The following is a 21,217-nucleotide window of genomic DNA, read 5'->3' on the forward strand; positions in this document are numbered from 1 at the left end:
AAAACACGTTTCAATCGTTTTCTGTTGTCGTTTTCATTTTCGTTTGGAATATACTTTGCACGTTAATCAATTTGTTAAGCAAGGACATTAAGAAAATCTCTAAATGATTACGTCTCGGGACATTGAGAGGCTCAACTTTTTCTGCGGTCACCTAGTTAATGCACGTTGGAGGAATGACGACAAAATGTGGAACCCATGTCAAGTGTCCTTCCCTAATTTGCTCAAAAGGTCGGCACCACTTGCATCTTTCAACAAGCAACACACAAAAAAAAAAGTTTGCTTTTTATTTCCTTTGGGCACTTACAACAAAATCAGTAGTTTTAAAAACAGGAGCCTCCACCAAATGGTTGACATTTCACTTGATGAGGTTTCAGAAAAATAAATAAATAAAATGCGGGGAAACCCCAAAAGAGAAAATGTGGGAACATTTGCTTAACAGGGTGTTTGTATCCTTTTATATTATTAACTCTATCCTTTTTCATCTTCTTAACTGTGAACCTTTATTTGAAAACAACAAAATAAATGAAGTCCTTTAAAAACAAGTTGATCTTACACGTGTGGTCCTCCAAAGCGAATCTCTTGCTTCCTCTACTGATTGGTCGAGTGGATTGTTACAGGGTTCATTCAAATCCCCTAAAAAGTCTCCTTCAAACAAACAAAAACAAAAAAAGATTTTCCATCCCGCGCCGCAGAGAAAGCCTTAGAAAAGTGGATGACAAGCGCTCCTGTAAGGCACACCGCCGACCCCGCAGGAGTTTGGACCCTGACGACGCCTGCCAGCCACGCTTTTGGCATCTTAGCGTCTTGAGCTGCGACATGCTAACTGGCTAACTTTAGCAAAGGCCGCTGGGCCGCCGCAGTGGACGACAGCCAAGGCAGTCAACTGCAGCATTGTCCAGGTGGATCCAAGGACGTTTGTGGATTTGAGAGAACATTTCTGTTGTATTTCACTTATGAGGGTGGACCGAGGCAGTTGCTCCACTAAAAGGGACTTCGCAGTGGTTCGGGAGTTTTCAATTCATCGCTTCAGCCTGCGTGTTAACTGGTGGGGAAAGAGTGAACGATTGTGAACGCAGTCCTCCTTTCATCATTTCTGACTGCCGCTTCACCAGAAGAATGTTTTCATACACGTCGTTTGCTACAAGGGCTTGATTCAATTCATTGAATAACGACTAATATAGCCAACAAACTAAATAACCTGCAGTGTTGGGAATCAGTGACTTGTTCGCTACTCAGTGTACAGGGATTTTTTGTAAAGAGGACTACAGGGTTGACTCTAGGGATGGAACGATTATTCGAGTAACAGCTCCGAGCCAACAGTGGCAGACTAAATAACCGGCTGTGTTGGGAATCATTGTGTCATTCCCTGCTCCCGAACCATCACGAAAGGATGTGGAGGGCTGAAACGATAAATCGAATCTCTGCCTGGAAGCTTGGCAGAGATCACTTGCTGTGGCCTCCCGTGTGAGGTTTGGTTGATGAACGTCCTTACGACAGACCTGCTGCGCCTCCACCTTGATGACAGCTCAGAGTCAACCTTGGCATGATACGAGTGCATCAGAGGTCCGAGCGCTCTGTACTTGTGACGCTGTGAGGTCACTTCCTGCGTGGCGGGCGGACGCCTCGGTGAGGGGAAGAAGAATGAGGGTTCCGGACAGCAGGGGGCGGCAAAGAGCAGGAATGCAGTTGATGGGGGCGAGGGAGGTGCTTTAGCCGTTTTGTCCTTCCACTTGAGCGCAATCTCCAGGTGCCGCCAGGCCCCGCAGGCGGCCCGCTGGGCGCCCATTTGCATCATACCTGATGGAAGCAGTCGCCAGGCACCCTTCTGGGAAAGCTTCGCCACCGCTCGGCTCTCTTGATGGCCTCCGACACGATGCACACGGACGATGTCAGCGCAACCAGGAACAGCAAGTCTGACAAACAGTGGCACGCAATAAACTTGAAGTGGCCGCACAGCATTTTCTGGCGGCATTATTACTGGCAAATCTTGTCAGCTTTGTGCCCCAAGCAAAGGGTGGAAAAACCCTGCTCGAGAAAAGCTTTTTTATGTGCTCACCAAACAGGCTGAGGCTCTCGGTCTGGAAGACGCGCTGCAGCGGAGGGAAGTAGATGACCAGCAGTTGGCCCATGATGGACGCCAGCACCGCCAGGCAGAACGTGCGGTTGCTGCAGAGGCCCATCTCGTGAACTAGACGGGTCTGAACACGCACAGACACACACGGAGTCAGACAGACACACAAACTGATTATCAGAGTAGTGCACGGCCTCAGAGTGAATCTCCCAACGCGAGCCTGATGTCCATGGTCTTTTTTTTTTTTTTTTGCACAACTGCAATGATGAATCGGCCAAAGAGTGACTTTGCAACAAGGGCTCGGTGGCGAGGGAACACCGTATGCCATCCTTAAATCGTATCAAAACATCCCTGGTGAGAGATGCACACCGGGTTGATTTTTGTTTTTTATTATGGCTTCAAACGTTTGGGGTCAGGCGTGGGAAACCAGAAACAAGGTCACCTGCGAGCGCGAGCTGAGCGCATTGAACATGTCGAAGAAGACAAAGCAGGTGAAGGTCATGGTGGTGTCTCGGGGGGTGATCTCGTTGTCCTGCAGCTGCAAAACACAAGATGGAGACGACAAAAATGAGGACCGGGAGAATGGAGGAAGGGGGCATCAGGTCAAGGGGGTTGTGACCTCTCTCCAGAAGACGAAGAGCGTCCCGCAGACGATGATGAAGGCCGACACCAGAACTTTAACAATGAGGCCGCGTGTGATGATGCTGTCGGAGACGTTGCGAGGAGGCTTCAGGATTACCGCCCGGTCCACCGGCTCCACACCCAGACTGAACACAAGCAAGCACACAGAAAAGGATAGCCACGTAGCATTTCAAGACAGGCTTAGGCTTTCAAACCTGGGTTATAATTTCAAGATCAGGTAGGGGCTGAAAGTTGGGTTCCAAACTTGGGTTAGACTTCAAACAGGGGTTATGGGTTCTAAGTAGGGTTTCAAGCTCAGGATAGGGTTTGAAACGAGATTTAGGACGGCGGTTACCTTTGCGCGGGGGGCCCGTCCATGATGATGTTGATCCACAGGATCTGCATGGCGTTCAGCGGGTTGGGGAAATTCATCAGCGTGGCCAAGGAGATGAGTGTCAGTGCCGCAATACTCCTGCAGGGGGCGTTAAGGAGGTCATGGAAAACTGAAGCCCGCAAAAAGCGTTTGTTTCTCTTTTGCATTTTGCAGTCCGACAAAACTCATATTCATTGCGGCTCACGCGCAGATGGTTTGAGCACAGAAATTGAACATCTGTATTCCAATAAACAATTAACCACAGCAAATAGAAATTAAAAAAAAAAATCTTTAGTTCTTTTCAAAACAAGCTCAAGGACTATGAAGCCGGCATCGTATCTCTCTCTCTCTCTCTCTTTTTTTTTTTTTGAGGACGAGACAACTCACGTGCTGAGTTGGAAGCGCACAAAGTTCTTGATGTTGTTGTAGATTCCTTTTCCCTCCTCGATGGCTGACCTGCAAGCACCGGAAAGCGAGACACGCGTAAGGAAACACGCGGGCCCACTTGGAACTCACTGCCATCTCTCACTCGTTCCCCACTCCGCAATCATTACGCGGGGATTCTTAGCAGCGGAACTATCTAGGTCATCCCAGCGTAGCGCCGAACGAATTCGGGAAGGCGGCGAGGAGGCCCGTCGGGCTCACATGATGGTGTTGAAGTCGTCGTCCACCAGGATCATGTCGGCAGCTTCCTTGCAGACGTCGGTTCCGGTGCGGCCCATGGCCACGCCGATGTCGGCCGCCTTCAGCGCCACCGCGTCGTTCACGCCGTCGCCCGTCATGGCCACCACGGCGCCGATGTTCTGCAGAGACTACGCCGCGCAAAAGGTTACCACTTCATGCTTCTTCCTCTTGGGAGCTTCATGTCATGGGACACCTGTGCCTGAATGTCCCTGTGTTTTTTGTCTGACTATGCGTGCGTGTGTGTGTGTGTGTGTGTGTGTGTGTTTGTGTGTGTGTACTCTTCTGTTTCTTTGCGTTTGAACGTCTGTTGGTGTGTGTGTGTGTGTGTCAATTTGACTGTGTGCACATTTTTTCTGTGTGCAGCTGTTTGGATTGGACGAGTGTGGTTTTGTGTTCACCTTGACAATCTTGAGCTTGTGTCTGGGGCTGGCTCTGTAGAAGACTGAGATCTGTGCACACACACAGGAGAAGATGTGCTCAGGAGCGCCACCTTCACTTCAGTGTGCCTCGGATCTTACGTGCGAGTGCGTCTTACGCGGGGGACAATTTGCGAGAGCTGCTGCAGGTCCAGACGGTCCACCTCCTCTCCCGACAAACACTCCCCTCCTTTGGACCAAAGGCCCAGGCGACTGGCTGCACACGCACACAGTTGAGAGAAAGCCGACGTTACTGCGTTTTTCTGTTCCCCAAAAACAAAGAGCCAGTTTTATTTTTTTTAACCAGTAAGAGTGCGGCCTACGCATACGCATGTGAATGATCAGAGTAACGCCACCTCTGCCCTCATTTGAGCCAAGAAAATTAAGTCTGTTTTGTCGTCAGTCATCCAGGTTGACGTCGTCCATTAAAGTTGACTGAGCGGTTGTTGCAGAGTCCCACCCACAATTTACCAACCCACAACGGTGAGCCCAAGCAGCTGGCGCACAGGTGCTGATGCCTGCAATGAGATGCTATTCCTTTTTAAACCTATTGTGGTCAGCGCGTTTTTTTTTGTGGTAGTGTGTTAGAGGAACGGCATGACGAGCAGAGAGTAGAACATTCTCCACAAACAATAGTCCAGTAGACTTTGAGGTTTGCGGTGAGTCGCGGAAGGTGCTGCATGCTTCTTGCGCCTGTCTGACCTATGGAGGCGGCGGTCTCCTGAGAGTCTCCGGTGATCATCTTGATGGCGACGCCCGAGCTGATGAGCGTGCCCACCGCCTCTTTGACGCCCGCCCTAGGCGGGTCGATGATGCCCACCAGGCCCAAGAAGGTCAAAGTTCCCATCTCATACCCGGAAGCGAACGCCAGAACTAAAGGGAGAGAGACAAGAGTGGGTGAGGCGAGGCGGCGTGGCACGGTACAGCAGCCGACGTGAGGTTGGCGTTGGCCTGCGGACCTCGGAGGCCGGCGGTGCCCATGTAGCTGATGTGCTGCTGGTAGAGCTCCACCTGCTGCTGGGTGAGAGGAAAGGCGCTCCCTCGGCTGTTGTAGGAGCTGCAGAAGCGGATCACTTGCTCATAGGCGCCCTTCACAAAGAGCACGCCCGTCTTGTCCTGGCGTGCGGGCATCACGTGAAAATACAGTTATACTGCTTTGCCAGGTGGCCAGTGCTCAAACTGTTCTCAGTTGGATTAAAAAAAAAAAAAAAAAAAAAAAGGCAAAACAAAATATAAGTTGCAAAAAAAAGGATAAGTCGACAATCTTTATCTGTTGGGGCCATCTCACACGGGGGAAAACAAAGAAACAAACACCGGGAGTCACGAAATCTGGAGAACATCGCATATTGTTGTTGTTGTTTACCGATATGTATAAGAAACTATAAAGTGTGTTGCATTTATGAAATCAATGGACTGCTACGGAGACTAAAATCTTTTTTCTGCATGTATCAAAAACATTTTCAACTTGAAAAAAGGCTTTGCACTCGGTGTCCATTCGAGTCCTCATATTCATGAAAATAAAGCGCCATGTGAATGCCGTTCAGTATTGAGAGTGTCGGCGCGCACACCACCACCGAAAGTGTTCAACGTCTGATTTCCTATCTGTATGTGTGAGGACCATTACAGATGATGGAAAATGTCTTCAGATTTGAAAAAAATCCTTCTGTGAGTACCGGGCCGTAGCTCAGGCCGGCTGCGTCCAGTTGTGCGTTGGATGACATTTGAAAACCAGCGCATGCAGATACGCAGCTGGTTTCAGAAAGTTCACGTTTTCTCTTGCAACACGCGGCGCGGTCATGCCCCGTAGACGTTAGCCACGTTACGCACCTGCTGCGTGCGGTGAACGCAGCGCACCGCCATCCACTTCTTATCGGAGGTGAAGGGAACCTCTTCCAGACGTACGTACTCTTGCTGGGCGCCTTCCAGGCCCATCTGCGACCCCGGCGGGAACAGGAGGCCGGCAATATGGAATGAGAGGCGATTGTCCGTTTATTTGGGGTCACAGTCAGAAAGGCCCTCTGGAGGAAAGCGTGACGACGAGGTGGCCCGCGACAAAAAGGAGTTCGACACCCCTTAACTTCCGGCGGCTGTATGAAAAGGCCTCGGTGATGATCAGGGGGAAGGGGGGGGGGCGCATTCCACATGATGCGTCCTCCTACCTTCATGGCGAGGGCCATGAGCGCTCCCTCTGTGGGCCGGCCCAGCAGAGTCCCGTTCCTGATGACCGAGTCGTTGCAGACGGAGCCCACCTTAAGACACGTACGCAGACGTTACAAGCCAGTCATCCATCTATCGCTACTTCTTTCCTGATTATTTAGTCATGGACTGACCTCCACAATTTTGCTGAGCGAAGGGTGAGAAAAGCCGTGGACAATTTCTCCGTCGGCTAAAACCTCTCCGTTGCCGTTGTAGCCCACACCCGTCACCTGGACCGCAACACAAATTATCGCAGTCAGCAACACCAAAAAAGTCAAATCAGGAATCCATTTCGGCTCATTTTTACCTCAAGTGCTTCAGTGTCAATCTCACAGGAGACTTTTAAATACAAACGACTCTTGCATACATTCGTGCTTGAGGAATTTGTTTGTGTTTGATTGAATCAGCGGAAGGGGCCAACTCAGACAAGAGTTGTCATCTTCTTGTGGTGAGTGACAACAAAGGTTGCCAGATAAAACACAGGCCACTTGAGCCGAGACAATTGCCTGGCCTTCACTTAAAAACGTAGAAACTGAGAAGCTCACATGAGGAGTCTTGGAACAACCTTTGAATATGCGGCTTCTCACCTTTAAGCTAATCAAGATCAAGGTCCCCTACATATTACGGAAGGCAATTCCAAGTCGTAGGATGAGAAAAAGCTCGAGCAGGTGAAAAAGAGGAAGAAAACAACAGGGATAAGGCCAACACAACTAGAGCCACCACCCCCAAAAAAAAAGAACAAATAGGAGAGCAAGGAGAGGAAGAAGAGCAGCAAAAGGAGGACTAAGTAAAAGAACAAGAACAAGAGCAAGTACAGGTTCACGCAAACGGAGAGGCAGAAGTAGCAGAGGAACGGGGAGAGGAGCAAAAAGAAAGAAGACCAAGTTGGAGAAGAAGAGGAGCAAAGCGAACGCCAGAACTAAAGGGAGAGAGACAAGAGTGGGTGAGGCGAGGCGGCGTGGCACGGTACAGCAGCCGACGTGAGGTTGGCGTTGGCCTGCGGACCTCGGAGGCCGGCGGTGCCCATGTAGCTGATGTGCTGCTGGTAGAGCTCCACCTGCTGCTGGGTGAGAGGAAAGGCGCTCCCTCGGCTGTTGTAGGAGCTGCAGAAGCGGATCACTTGCTCATAGGCGCCCTTCACAAACAGCACGCCCGTCTTGTCCTGGCGTGCGGGCATCACGTGAAAATACAGTTATACTGCTTTGCCTGGTGGCCAGTGCTCAAGCTTTTCTCAGTTGGATTAAAAAAAAAAAAAAAAAAGGTCAAACATAAATGTTGCAATAAAAAGGACCGAAACTGCGAAGTCAGAAGTCGACAATCTTTATCTGTTGGGGCCATCTCACACGGGGGAAAACAAAGAAACAAACACCGGGAGTCACGAAATCTGGAGAACATCGCATATTGTTGTTGTTGTTTACCGATATGTATAAGAAACTATAAAGTGTGTTGCATTTATGAAATCAATGGACTGCTACGGAGACTAAAATCTTTTTTCTGCATGTATCAAAAACATTTTCAACTTGAAAAAAGGCTTTGCACTCGGTGTCCATTCGAGTCCTCATATTCATGAAAATAAAGCGCCATGTGAATGCCGTTCAGTATTGAGAGTGTCGGCGCGCACACCACCACCGAAAGTGTTCAACGTCTGATTTCCTATCTGTATGTGTGAGGACCATTACAGATGATGGAAAATGTCTTCAGATTTGAAAAAAATCCTTCTGTGAGTACCGGGCCGTAGCTCAGGCCGGCTGCGTCCAGTTGTGCGTTGGATGACATTTGAAAACCAGCGCATGCAGATACGCAGCTGGTTTCAGAAAGTTCACGTTTTCTCTTGCAACACGCGGCGCGGTCATGCCCCGTAGACGTTAGCCACGTTACGCACCTGCTGCGTGCGGTGAACGCAGCGCACCGCCATCCACTTCTTATCGGAGGTGAAGGGAACCTCTTCCAGACGTACGTACTCTTGCTGGGCGCCTTCCAGGCCCATCTGCGACCCCGGCGGGAACAGGAGGCCGGCAATATGGAATGAGAGGCGATTGTCCGTTTATTTGGGGTCACAGTCAGAAAGGCCCTCTGGAGGAAAGCGTGACGACGAGGTGGCCCGCGACAAAAAGGAGTTCGACACCCCTTAACTTCCGGCGGCTGTATGAAAAGGCCTCGGTGATGATCAGGGGGAAGGGGGGGGGGCGCATTCCACATGATGCGTCCTCCTACCTTCATGGCGAGGGCCATGAGCGCTCCCTCTGTGGGCCGGCCCAGCAGAGTCCCGTTCCTGATGACCGAGTCGTTGCAGACGGAGCCCACCTTAAGACACGTACGCAGACGTTACAAGCCAGTCATCCATCTATCGCTACTTCTTTCCTGATTATTTAGTCATGGACTGACCTCCACAATTTTGCTGAGCGAAGGGTGAGAAAAGCCGTGGACAATTTCTCCGTCGGCTAAAACCTCTCCGTTGCCGTTGTAGCCCACACCCGTCACCTGGACCGCAACACAAATTATCGCAGTCAGCAACACCAAAAAAGTCAAATCAGGAATCCATTTCGGCTCATTTTTACCTCAAGTGCTTCAGTGTCAATCTCACAGGAGACTTTTAAATACAAACGACTCTTGCATACATTCGTGCTTGAGGAATTTGTTTGTGTTTGATTGAATCAGCGGAAGGGGCCAACTCAGACAAGAGTTGTCATCTTCTTGTGGTGAGTGACAACAAAGGTTGCCAGATAAAACACAGGCCACTTGAGCCGAGACAATTGCCTGGCCTTCACTTAAAAACGTAGAAACTGAGAAGCTCACATGAGGAGTCTTGGAACAACCTTTGAATATGCGGCTTCTCACCTTTAAGCTAATCAAGATCAAGGTCCCCTACATATTACGGAAGGCAATTCCAAGTCGTAGGATGAGAAAAAGCTCGAGCAGGTGAAAAAGAGGAAGAAAACAACAGGGATAAGGCCAACACAACTAGAGCCACCACCCCCAAAAAAAAAGAACAAATAGGAGAGCAAGGAGAGGAAGAAGAGCAGCAAAAGGAGGACTAAGTAAAAGAACAAGAACAAGAGCAAGTACAGGTTCACGCAAACGGAGAGGCAGAAGTAGCAGAGGAACGGGGAGAGGAGCAAAAAGAAAGAAGACCAAGTTGGAGAAGAAGAGGAGCAAGCGGTGCACGGCGTCGTAACGAAACGGTAGCGTCGTCCACCTCGGCGTGGACTCCATCCGACGTGAACATCTGCGTGACGGTCATCTCGTTCTTGGTCAGCGTTCCCGTCTTGTCCGAGCAGATGACGTTACAGCAGCCTGCCGACGCACACACGCCAAGTCACAAGGCCGCGTGTTGACGGCGCCGTGCTTCTTTTTGTGCGGGGGCGTGCGTACTCAGCGTCTCGACGATGGGAAGCTTCTTGACGATGGCTCGCTTCTGGACCATGCGCATGACGCCCAGTGCCAGCGTCACCGTCACCACGATGGGGAGACCCTCGGGAATGGCCGCCACCGCCAGACTGCGGGGAGAGTGCGCCGTTAAGCCTTCATTTCAACACCACGTGTGCCCCGGCTGGCGTTCTCGCCATCACGGGGCGCAGTAAGGTCACAACCGGGGGTAAAAAAAAAAAAAAAATGGTGATCGCTCATTTGAAATTCCTGCCGCAACTAAAGCCACGACAAATATAATGCAGACGAGAAAAATAGCTCAGAAGAGTTGAATTTGGGAGCAGACAATGCGCCATTTTCTGGATCAGAACCAAAATCACATCCGGTTTTAGTTCAAGAGTTATGGTGCTTTTCGGCCATATTCTGCGATGATCTTCCATTTGTGATCACAGGAATTTTTTTTTTTTACGCCAAGGCATTTCAATCCAAAAAAATATACAAGAAAACAAGACGGGCCAATCATTTTCCCATGATTGTACGCAAGCTGGGCATGAATAGAAAAACTAGCTCGGCAAAAAACCCGCTTGGACCTGCGTCTCCCGCGAGCGACACAGCAAATGAGCGGCGCTCTCGTTGCCAATGACGGGCTACCTGACGCCGATGGTGAACATGTCCAGGATCCTCTTGCCCTGCAGCCAGCCCACCAGCATGATCACCCCTGCAGGAAGCACACGCGGCGCTCATCAGCGTCAAGAACGACAACAGAGCGAGACAGGGCGACTGACCGATGATGCCAAAAGAGTAGAGCGAGAGCTGCTTGCCCAGCAGGTCCATGCTCTTCTGCAGCGGCGTCTTGGGAGCCTGCCGCGCCGCCACACACACAAAAAAAATAAATAAATAAAAAAACAATCAAGTAAGCGGGCGCGGTCGTCTCAGCGCCGAGCTGCGCTCGCCACCGGGGACGCACCTCCTCCGCCTGCATCATCTTGAAGACCTCACCAAACTCGGAGTTTTCTCCGGTTCCGATGACAATCCCCTGCCGCGCAGCCAAAAACGAAAAAAAAAAAGGTGTGTTAGGAGAAGGACAGCAGCAGATGTGACCACATGCATCCTAAGAGACAGACGATGCAAATCTGGAGAATTTCAAACATCCTTTTTTTTGCCAGGTAAATTCTGAAGCGCAAAACGCAAAAAAGGTTTCCCCTCAAATAACAGCTGGATCGGTTTAACTTGCAGATGGTTTGTGGAAGAACACAAAGAAAAACAGCACGGTCTTGTATAAATACTCAAAGAGAAGGTCAAGCAATAAATAGATTTTACAAAGTGAAATAAATTACTGCACGTTGGCACAGGTGTCTATGGGGCTGAATGTGTCCAGTTAAGGGGCGTGGCCAAGTGAGTCACGCTTCAGTGCAGCTGGCCCGCATGTGAGCGCAGTTATGGCCTCCAGCAGCTCCGGGCAAGTGCTCTCCTTTCCTGATTTCTTTAAAATCGGCTAAATTGAAGGAATATCTGCCTGTCCTTCCGTCTGTCTGTCCGTCCGTCTAACTCTGTACCTTGGCTTTGCCGCAGCGCACCAGCGTGCCCATGAATGCGATGTTGGCCCGGGAAGCGATGTCGCCGTTGTTGGCGGCTGGCTGAGGCGCCGTGGACTTGGAGCAGGGCGCCGTCTCCCCCGTCAGACTGGACTCGTCCACCGAAAGGTCGCTGGCCTGCCACGTCGGGGTGGGGGCGGGGAGGCTCAGCGGCAGAAGCCACGTGCGGTGTTATAAACACGGGGGTGCGCTCACCTCAAAGAGGCGCAGGTCCGCCGGCACGCGCTCTCCCACCGCCAGGCACACCGTGTCTCCCGGAACCAGTTCCCTGGCCAGCATGTGCTGCAGCTGACCGTCGCGGATGCTGAAACCATCGTCATCATGAACAGGCGCACACGTAAGGAATCTGTTTAGGCAAGTAAGTGTACAGCGCTCGCCCACGATATCGCCGTGCGTCATTCACACCCTGCTTTTACGCAGAGTGTGAATGTTACTTCCAAACATTTCCCACTTATGAAGGCTTCTGTGTTAGCGGAATTCTTTTATTTATTTATTTTTAAATGCTTCAGCAAGTCCCAGTTTACAGTTGTGGGCCTTCAGTGTCATGGGGGGCAGCACTGAGCTCTACCGGACAACACACGGCGTAATTAAGTACAAGAAAATGAAGTGGAGGAAATCCTCAAAGTGCGTGATCAGCCAGCAACTATTGTTGCATGCTACGTTTCGATATGTTGCCGCTCCGTGTTTTAAAGGGGACCTCGGGGCACCGCCATTTTGTACTGTACCGACCTCTTACTGTCGACTGAAACTGCTGTCAACGTGCCCTCAGCCCGGCATTGCAAGGATCACGGATGTTTTCTGGGTTCGGTCACGTGACGTTCACAAAGGAAGCTCAAGACACGGAGGATTATGCAGAGCGAGCATACCAGTGGCACTGTGGCGGGACCAGTTTTCCCAGCTCTTCCAGAGACTTCTCCGAGCGATACTCCTGCCCAGTAAGCAAAGAGACAAGCAGTGAGGTTTTCCACCATGCGCTTGCTTGGCATCCGCAGACTCACCTGGACGAAGGCGACCGTGACTACGATGATGATAGCCTGTTGGGAGACGCAGACGTAGCGGTCAGCGCTAAAGCTAACGCTAACAGAGTCAAAAGGGACGTGGGGTGCGCCTGTCGTACCACGGTGATGCTGATGGCGTCGTCGAACTGCCGCATGAGGACGCTGATGACGGCCGACGCCAGCAGCAGCAAGATCAGCGGGTCTTTGAACTGGAGGGGGCGGGGTACGCACAGTAGTTTAGGTGCGCTACTTTTTTTTTTTTTTTGCACAGCTGTCATTGTTACGCGCTGGTGAAAGATTCGTCTGCGTCTTGTTGTCAAAACCGTCAACAAGTCATAAAATAATAAAGTGCTCGAGTCTCCTGTAAGGGCGGAGACTCGGCGAGTGGAAACAAACATGAGGCCTGAAGGTCAAAGGGCAACAGCATTTACAAGGCACCAATCGACTTGTTGACTTTGGATGCGAGAGCGGGCGCCGGGCCAAGCGGACATGTTACGCTAACTTGGCCGGAGGGAGGAAAATCGCTTGAGACAAAAGCCATTAGTGGCGTGCACCCACAGCACTTTTTTTTGTTTTTGTTTTCACACCAAGGACGAGTAGCCTGAAGGAAAACAACACTTAGGCATCAAATATGGTTGTGTGTGCTCGTGCACGTTTATTCATTGCCCACATATCTCCCTTTGTGATCGTGTTTTGAGAAATTTCTCTAAGATCATATACAGTGGTAGGTACCTCTACCTACAAAATTAATTGGTTCTGGAAGAAATTTCTTCACCGGAAAAGTTTGTAAGTAGAGACGCGTTTCCCATGTAAATGCCCTAATTCGTTTCAAGCCCCCCCAAAATTCACACCAAAAATGTTTATGAAAGCATAAAAATGCACCAAAATATGTCACAAACATGTTAAAATCAGATCATTGCGCAATAAATGAGAGTTGTGCATAATGTAAAAAAAACAAAAACAAAGAATGGAGAATAAAAATGATGGTCATTTAAATGCGTCCTCATCGTTTTTTCAAAGTTAAACATTTGCGAATACAAGCCCACGCGCGCACCCACCCCAAACCAGTACTGCCGATTGCCAGGAACGGGATCGTGAACAGAAGCACATTTGCTTCGCTTGCGCCGAGACGGGTATGGCGACGAGGTTTCACCGGTACCTGCGTGATGTACTTCCTCCATAGTGGCTCGTCCTCGCTGATGTCAAATTCGTTCCAGCCGTGGTAGATCCTGCGTCGAGACACCTCGTCCTCACCCAACCCGTACTGAAGGTTCGCCTGCACGCGCACCAACACTCACCCACTTGTAATCTTGCCAAAACAAATAAAATTAAAAAAACTCCAAGAGTTTTCCGGCTGATACCTGCAGAGCGCACGCCACCTCGTTGACGGGCAGCTCGCTGGCTTTTTTGGAGCTCAGCACGGGAACCATCATGTCATCTTGGCTGTACTCGGCATCTGTGTGGGAAAGCTGCAAAACCCAACAAGTGCGCGCAAAAAAATGTCACTGTCGTCACAGTCATACGGGGAACACTCAAAAAGATCAGTACGGCACACCCGCGCATAGTTACGGTTGGGCTCTTGCAGATTTTTTTCCTTTTATTTTTACTCTGTTATGCGTGGGCGGGGGACCTATTTCCTTTGTTCTGGAGCAGCAAAAATAGTCTGAAAATAATTTTATTTGGGTGGCAAAATACTGTCTAGAGTGGGTGTGATATTAGCTGCATTGTAGCAGTGACGTGACAACATTTCCCCAAAAGGACAGCCTGTGAAAACACAGAGTGTGCCCAAAACATCCACAAGAAATTCCTTTGTAGTGATTGAGGAGGAGGGAACGGTCATTGATCACAAAAGACGCACTTCCGCACTGGCACGAATGTCCACGGGTGACAATTTGGTGAGACTCTCTCGTTAGTTGTGATCATCAACGGTTAACAATAGACCGTGACCACCCCGCCCACTCCCTCCTCCAAAAAATACAACTGGTTGTCCACTCGACAAAATGAAGCAAATGTTGCACCAACACATACAGGCTCATCCAATGCCAAGTCGAACAGCAGCTGTCTCAGATTTGTGACCGAGTCAGCGGGAGGTCGACGGCGCAAATGTCGCCGTTGGCTCACAACCAAACTAGAACTAAAGCGGGGCATCTCAGCCATAAGAGTTGCGCGGAACACAGCTGAGCCCAAGTTCCAAACAGCGAAACAAATAAAGTCTCCTTTTCTTGACTTAAGAAATTACGCCCGTTCAAAAATGCCATCTTCATCACCCAAAACCAAATCAGCTGGAGGAAAAAAAAAAAAAAATAACGTGATGGGACTCGATTTCAGCTTCATTAAATGAACAGCAGAGCCTGCGTTTGAAATGTAATCATTACAGACGATCAGGTTCATTTCATCGTGGCTGCCGAAATCATGATCACAAATCAAATTTGAGGAGTTGTGCAGCTGCGCTTTTTACTTTTTTTTTTTTTTTTTTTACAAGCAGCAGTGTTTGCCAAATGCTAACCTGGATGTCGGGTTGGGCCGGATGGCCTTCAAAGAAAACTTTTTTTTCACAGAAATACAATTCGGGACTCAATTGATGAATACATGAAACAGAAAAAAACCCGAAACAAACAATGACCATTTTTTTCCCCTCTTCTGGGATTTGCTTGGTTTCTCATGATAGCCAAGAAGTTTTAAAATAGTTTTTTTTTCCGCTGCATTTTTGGCATCAACCAAGAGCAACAAGAGCTGTTTTGATGCGATATGTTGACAAATGGGCCATCGTAAAAGAGGCTATCAAACCTCATGGATGGAAACGTGGCGGCGACCACGCCTTCATCAGCTTTCCGGTTGTACCGGTACGGCGAGATTACCTCGCCAAAATAGTAGTGACTTGGAAGCAGTGAGTCAAATGTTTACTATTTGCCGATAAGCGCCGGCTTTTGTGTAATGTGTACATGTTTTTGGGGAAGCGCCACCGTTTCTGTCATTCGGTACATTTGCGCGGCAGTCAATGTCGGAAGCATTCAGAATAACCCGTTTGCATGAATGAGCGGACAAGGTTAGTCCCTCATTTGATTAGATTTAAACGGCGACGCATGGACAACGTCGTGACACAGATGGACGGCGATTGCAACTTTGGTTATTTTCTACTTTTTACATTACACAATTGCATGCCAGACGTACGGACTCATACACACAGCATGTCGTTAGGCGCACTTCGCGCGTAAGATGGCCTCCGGTGGCTTCGCTTCTCACAAAGGCGATTGCCATCGCCGCGCACACAGGTACTTCCAGTACTACAAAGACGAAGATTCCTTGCAGGGTTCTTTGCTCAGCGACAGGCTCTGTGGCGTGATCGTTTGAGCAGAAAACTGGACTCAGGGCCTGAGCGGCGAGGATGGGTGAGAGAGCAATGGGCACTACAACAGCCCTATCAACAACAACAACAAATTCCAATTCTGAGGTTCCACCAAAAGAAATCAATCTGATGGTTAAAAATAAATAAACAGATAGCCCCCGCCAATAAATTTGATTGAGTGGAAGACATCAAGTCGGTGTTGAGTCTTACCTGGAAGACCTTGTCGCCCATTTTCATTTGTGCATGAGGGGCGCGGGCAAACCGGTTGCGTTCGCTCCGCACACTCGCTGCCGTTTGCTGACCACGAGAGCTTTGTGACTGGAAAGCTTCTGTTATTTCTTGCCTACCTTCACGGTTGTATTCACCTGAGACTGCTCCTCCCGACGCGTGCACGGGCACGAACACACACACACACACACACACACACACACACACACACACACACACACACACACACGCAAACACACACACACACACCGAGTCTATCAGGATGCTTTCTATGAGCGATAGAACACATTTTTTCCAAGTAGCAGTTGAGAAAGGTGATACTTATTTGCAGCAAAAGGAATCAAAATTTTGAACAGAAACGCCAACGCTGAACTTCTTTACAATGCCTTTAAGCAGTTTTGTGAACCTGCTTTTCACATTTGCAAATTCAACATGTTCTAAAATTTATTAGGGGTGTGACAAAAAAAAAATATTTGTAACAGTATTGTTTTGATTTAAAAAATGCGCGTGCATCAAATCGAACGGAATCGAACCGTTCCAGTGGTTCGTTTACAGTCCTGCCAAGTTCATTGATTGTAGGTAAAATGACAACAACAACAAAAAAATAATAATCATTACATCATAGCTTCTTGAAAAGATCTGTACTGTATCGAATCATAATCCCGCCGAGTCAAACACAATCAAATCGGTCCACTTTCCAATTGAACCACGTTTCGAAAACCTGAGTGAATCGTTTTGTTTTTATTAACAGAGAAATGGCACAACCCTACGATCGATCGATCGACTTTCTATTCAAATTGTAAGAAAAGATGCAGGCTTAGAAAGTTCCATGCCAAATTTCAACAAAGACAAAGTGGAACCGATCTGAAGGCGCCGTGGGCCATCCAACGCTGGCGAAAGTTGCACAGCTGCAATCCAGCTAAAATAATTGCGCTATTAAACGATCTCTAATCAGCCACGGGAGTAATTAATTAACTAATTAAATAATCAAACAATTAAAGAACGAATAAAGCCTGAACCAATGTGAGTCAAAGTGGCAAATATCAAGGCCGGTCGAGAATGGGTTCATCCCTACTTGATTTAATTTTTTTTTTTTTTTTTAAAGTACAGACTCTGAAGTGCACTTGAAAACCAAACTCCAAAGGATTTTTTTTTTAAACTGTCTTTTCTCAAACGTTTTACCTCAAGCAGCACCTCCAAAAATGACGTACGTAACATGCACTCGGAAAATCAACACGGCTCTTAGATATAGCAACATAAAAAACAGTTCCGTGTGATTCGATTCTGTTCAATGTGATTGGATGAGCTATCGTTTGAAGTAACAAGTAGAAGTCGGAAAGCAGAGTAATGCGGTGCGTCGGTAAATCGCTATTTTTATCGAAATGGATTTTTGGATGTGAGAGAGGTGTGAGTTTCTGCTCGGGTGCCAGATGGCAGGTGGCGGCGCTGCCGTAACAACAGAGGCGCCGCCGTGACGACAGAGACCCCACGCGCCAATATACACACCCGAGGGCGGTTCCCGCGCATGACGGGCGTTCACCGTGAATGCGCCGGATGGAATGTCCAACAATGCCGCGGAACCAGTCACATGCTTTGACAGCATGTCACTTTTTGGGCCGCATAATGGGGGCGGTTGTTTTTATTGCCCAGTGGGCGGGTTTGGACATCAGCAGGTAAGCCACAAGTTCAATAAGAAGAAGAAAACAAAAGAAAACAAAAGAAAAAAAAAAAGAAAAGGAAAAAGTCATCAGCTGTATTGGAAATGACGCCATATCCACTTTCTAAGTAGAGTTGCAACAGTTCAGCATTTCAATTCATAATTCATTCTCAAATGAATCGACAAAAATATTTGATGAGTGATTCACTGCTTTTTAAACCTGGATTCACGTCAAACTGTCTGCCTCTCAATAGTCACTTTTTTTTTTGGAGGGTGTCAAATTTCTGCCTCTCAAGAGTAAAATTTCTGCCGCTCAACAGAAAATCTCGGATTTGTCCAGCCGTCCAGGAAAACAGACTGATTTTCTTTGAAAAGACGACATTTGCAAACATCTGCTTGTTTTTTTGTTTTTTTTTTCCCTGATGGAAATTTCAGGCAAAAAGCAAACAGAATAATAAATTTTGGATTCAGCACATCCACATTGAAGTCACGTCTAGTTTCTCAGTAAAGGCACAGAAATTAAATGTTTGGTCCCCCCCGCACCCAATTCAGTGATTAATCAACAAAATAATGAATCGACTGACGATTAAAATAACCGGTAGTTTCCAGCCTCAATTGTTCATTCATCAATTGTTGCATCGCGACTGAGTAAACCTCCACATAGCAGAATCAAAAGGGCTTTTCTTACCATTGTCACTGAAAGGTACATTCACAAGCAACCTCGCCTCTAATTTTGCTGAAACGCTCCTCGGGACACGGTGAGCAATACGACGCATACATGCGGTGGCCAAACCTCGACCACACCCACCCAAAACCTGATACGCCATATAGGTATGTTACGCAAAAAAGTTCAAAGCGTCTAGCTTCCGAAACAGAATGCAAAATGACTGAAAAGTTCAACTCTATTAAATGTTGCATAACTACCGGAAAACTTGAGACGGTTCACTTGTTAGAGAATAATCCTCAAAGATTTTCAGCCATTAGCGGACTGGCTATATAAAACATTTTAAAACATGTATTCACCGGTCCAACAAATGTAAACAATATAACACAGTGCTCCACTAAAAGTGGGACAACCTCAGGAATAATATATACGCCTTAAAATGTAAACAGCATAATTTTGAAGTTATGATCCTTCAAAAGGCGTTGAAATCATTGGTACTTGCAAATGTGCATCATCAAACGCTGACATGATTGATTGCTCCTTTGGCGCGGTGGCTGGCGGCAACTTAGTCGCCGCTCAGGTTTTCGCAGACGGGCTGTGCAAACTCCGCTCGCATTTTCATGCTTTCCAATTCATCACTTGACTGCTACTTTGTTCAAACGATTCGACAGCTAAGTCGTATTGCCTCGTTTTGGACGACACAGCGTATCTTGCACAACGGCCTCCTCCACGTCGCTCGAGAGACGGCGCCGCAGAAGCCGTGGGAAGCAACGTGTCAAAATAAATTCTTTTTCGAAAGATGATGCCTTGTCACGGCTGCCCATCAGCCGCGTGTCCGCTCATTGTTACTGTTACTCTTCTTTCATTTTGGTGACTTCACGTTTCGAAACAATGTTAAATGGACAAGCTGGACTCCGATTGGCTGCAGTGACGCAGGTTTCTGCCGCCTCTGATGGAGTAGATATGCTCACGTCTCGTAGCTGGTCACGTGACATCACCATTCTCAATCATAATCACCCAGGCATACTAATACTGCTTTTTGGAAGATAATTGACCAGGTGGGGATTGTGGAGAATCTATCTCTCTGTGCAGCCTGCTACAATATGGGCCAGAGAGCGGTGGCTGGGGACCACTGACCTATATTATATTGTTCACATTTTGTCAAAAATGAGTAAAAGTACAGGGCTGAGCACCCCAAAAATGTATTCATTGGCGGCTCGTGTTGATGACTTGGCCATCAAGAGTGCAGATGTCAAGTCTATATTTAGAGTTCAGCATAACCAAGCTCATCTATTACTTTGGAGCCATCTTATAGCATCTAGGTCCCAAGGAACTATGTTGAGGTGAGTTGAAAAGCTTAATTTAGACAAAAGAACTTTGCTACTATCTTGATGCCGAGGAACCGTATTTACATGTGATGAGGAGCTCCATTTACACAAAAATCATGCTTCGCTTGCATCACGTTGCCAAGGAACTATGTTCACATGACTTAAGGAGCTTCACGTCAGGGCTGGAAACTAATTATTATTTTAATTTGCCGGTTATTTTCGAGAACCATCAATGAGATAAACGCAGAGCTTTTTCCACCATCTTATCCTACCAATGGGTAGTTAGAAACCTTTTTGTGAGGTGTCGAATATTGACGAATTTTTGTCAATTGTGGGGGAACATTGTGAGAAAATGCATCTTGAAAAGTAGTCAGTGGACCATAAGGTCAAAGAGATTAAAATCTCTGATCAAATTTCAAGAGTCCGTTAGTTTGTCAGTCCCAACAGACATAATGCGTCATCCATCAGGTATGCACACCGCGGGCGTCTCGGCTTTACAGACAAAATAACGATACTTCTTGTGGAGGGTCACTCCGGGTAGGTGGCAAAATCAAGCGAACACGTAGTGACCTACAAACATGCCAAGAAGCCCACCAAGTGAGCCGGCTAGCTCGCATCGGCACCTGCCTGGGGTGGCTAGGTAGCTGTCTGGCCGCCCGCAATCACTTCGACGGCGTCCGGGACCCCCTAGAACGAGCCTTCGGCTACCTACCAACTCATCTCGTTCGCGTGCTGACAAGTTCACGAGCGTCGGCCCCCATGGGAGGCCGTCAGTAGCATGCTAACAGCGGGAAGCTAAGGATCTGTCCGTCCGCCTTCCTCGCGCCGCGGCCGGTTACAAGCGTCGACCGGCCGGCCAACCAGCACGCCTACCCGCCTCCTCGTGACGTCTAAATTGTTCCACCGAGCTCAAGTCAACAGCCCGAGAAACGGAGACGCAGGTTTCACTTACCAGCCGCTCCCGTTTCTTTACCATCTTCTGCCAAATCGCACCGCAGCGCGGAGCCTTTGAGCTCGACAGACACACAGTTCATCCACCATATCACGCAGATCCACTCCTCTTCCGGATACGCTTTCAAAACAAAGCAACAACTTCCGCTACTGGATTGGTTGCTTTTGTTTTATTTGGTTTTGTTTTATGGACGGTGTGCGCATACATTAATCAACATCTAAAGCCGTGAAGAGGTGCTTCCCCCCAATCGATCAGAAAACTCATTTAATCTTGTCTGTGGTCCTAAATTTCCTCCGTAGATTAAGATATTTTGATCAGAGAAGAATAGAAGGGGGTGGGGCTTATGCTGCATTCCAGGAAGATGGGAAGTCGGACTTCTCCGAGTTCCGTTCCGACAAGGAAAAGTGCCCCTTTGAACTCGGAGGTCCAAGTCAAAAAAGTCACCGACCGACTTCCATGTGACATCATTCTTCGATGGAGAGCCCCAAAGAGACACAGACAAAAAAACAGTCGTTATTCAAAATAACACAAACTAACATGATTTGAACTGACTGAATGAAGAAATGCCATTGTCTTCCTCCATTATGTTGTTTGGTGAAATGAATGAAATGCTTTGAAAATAAGATATTCATTTATTTATATAAATGAAGGAAATTGTGACAAAAGTTTGCTGGAGGTCAAGATGAAATAACAAGAAACAATTTCTCGGTTTATTTTAAGTT

The 21,217-nt window shown here is 48.1% G+C and overlaps 1 protein-coding gene across 2 annotated transcripts; it reads right to left on the minus strand.

Moving 5' to 3' along the window:
• Positions 1-270: 270 nt before the first annotated feature.
• On the minus strand, positions 271-20,624 carry atp2c1 (ATPase secretory pathway Ca2+ transporting 1). Of its 2 annotated transcripts, none has more exons than XM_019863641.1 (27): positions 20,496-20,624; positions 13,682-13,789; positions 13,480-13,596; positions 12,440-12,529; positions 12,321-12,356; positions 12,189-12,250; positions 11,518-11,626; positions 11,284-11,439; positions 10,695-10,763; positions 10,513-10,588; positions 10,379-10,445; positions 9,734-9,858; positions 9,558-9,655; positions 8,747-8,842; positions 8,576-8,665; positions 8,244-8,348; positions 7,367-7,523; positions 4,868-5,038; positions 4,285-4,382; positions 4,148-4,198; positions 3,711-3,877; positions 3,453-3,521; positions 3,048-3,164; positions 2,691-2,838; positions 2,514-2,609; positions 2,057-2,198; positions 271-1,913 (listed from the first exon to the last, which is right to left on the minus strand). In XM_019863641.1, the coding sequence occupies exons 1-27, from the start codon at positions 20,517-20,519 to the stop codon at positions 1,792-1,794; spliced, it is 2,766 nt and encodes a 921-aa protein (XP_019719200.1). In that variant the 5' UTR covers positions 20,520-20,624; the 3' UTR covers positions 271-1,791. The 2 variants fall into 2 exon arrangements, with proteins under 2 accessions (XP_019719200.1, XP_019719199.1); XM_019863640.1 differs by lacking the exon at positions 20,496-20,624 and adding an exon at positions 15,877-16,091.
• Positions 20,625-21,217: the final 593 nt, after the last annotated feature.

Source organism: Hippocampus comes, unplaced genomic scaffold (assembly GCF_001891065.2).
Source record: "Hippocampus comes isolate QL1 unplaced genomic scaffold, H_comes_QL1_v1.1 scaffold249, whole genome shotgun sequence".
In the NCBI taxonomy this organism is placed as follows: Eukaryota; Metazoa; Chordata; class Actinopteri; order Syngnathiformes; family Syngnathidae; genus Hippocampus; species Hippocampus comes.

Coding starts and splice junctions, on each gene's coding strand:
- atp2c1 (XM_019863640.1), bottom strand. CDS start 15,903: ATGAAAATGGGCGACAAGGTCTTCCAG. Junction 11,627..12,188: donor GTCCCGCCACAGTGCCACTG/GTATGCTCGCTC, acceptor CGATGGTTTCAG/CATCCGCGACGGTCAGCTGC. Junction 7,524..8,243: donor GCGTTCACCGCACGCAGCAG/GTGCGTAACGTG, acceptor CCCGCACGCCAG/GACAAGACGGGCGTGCTGTT.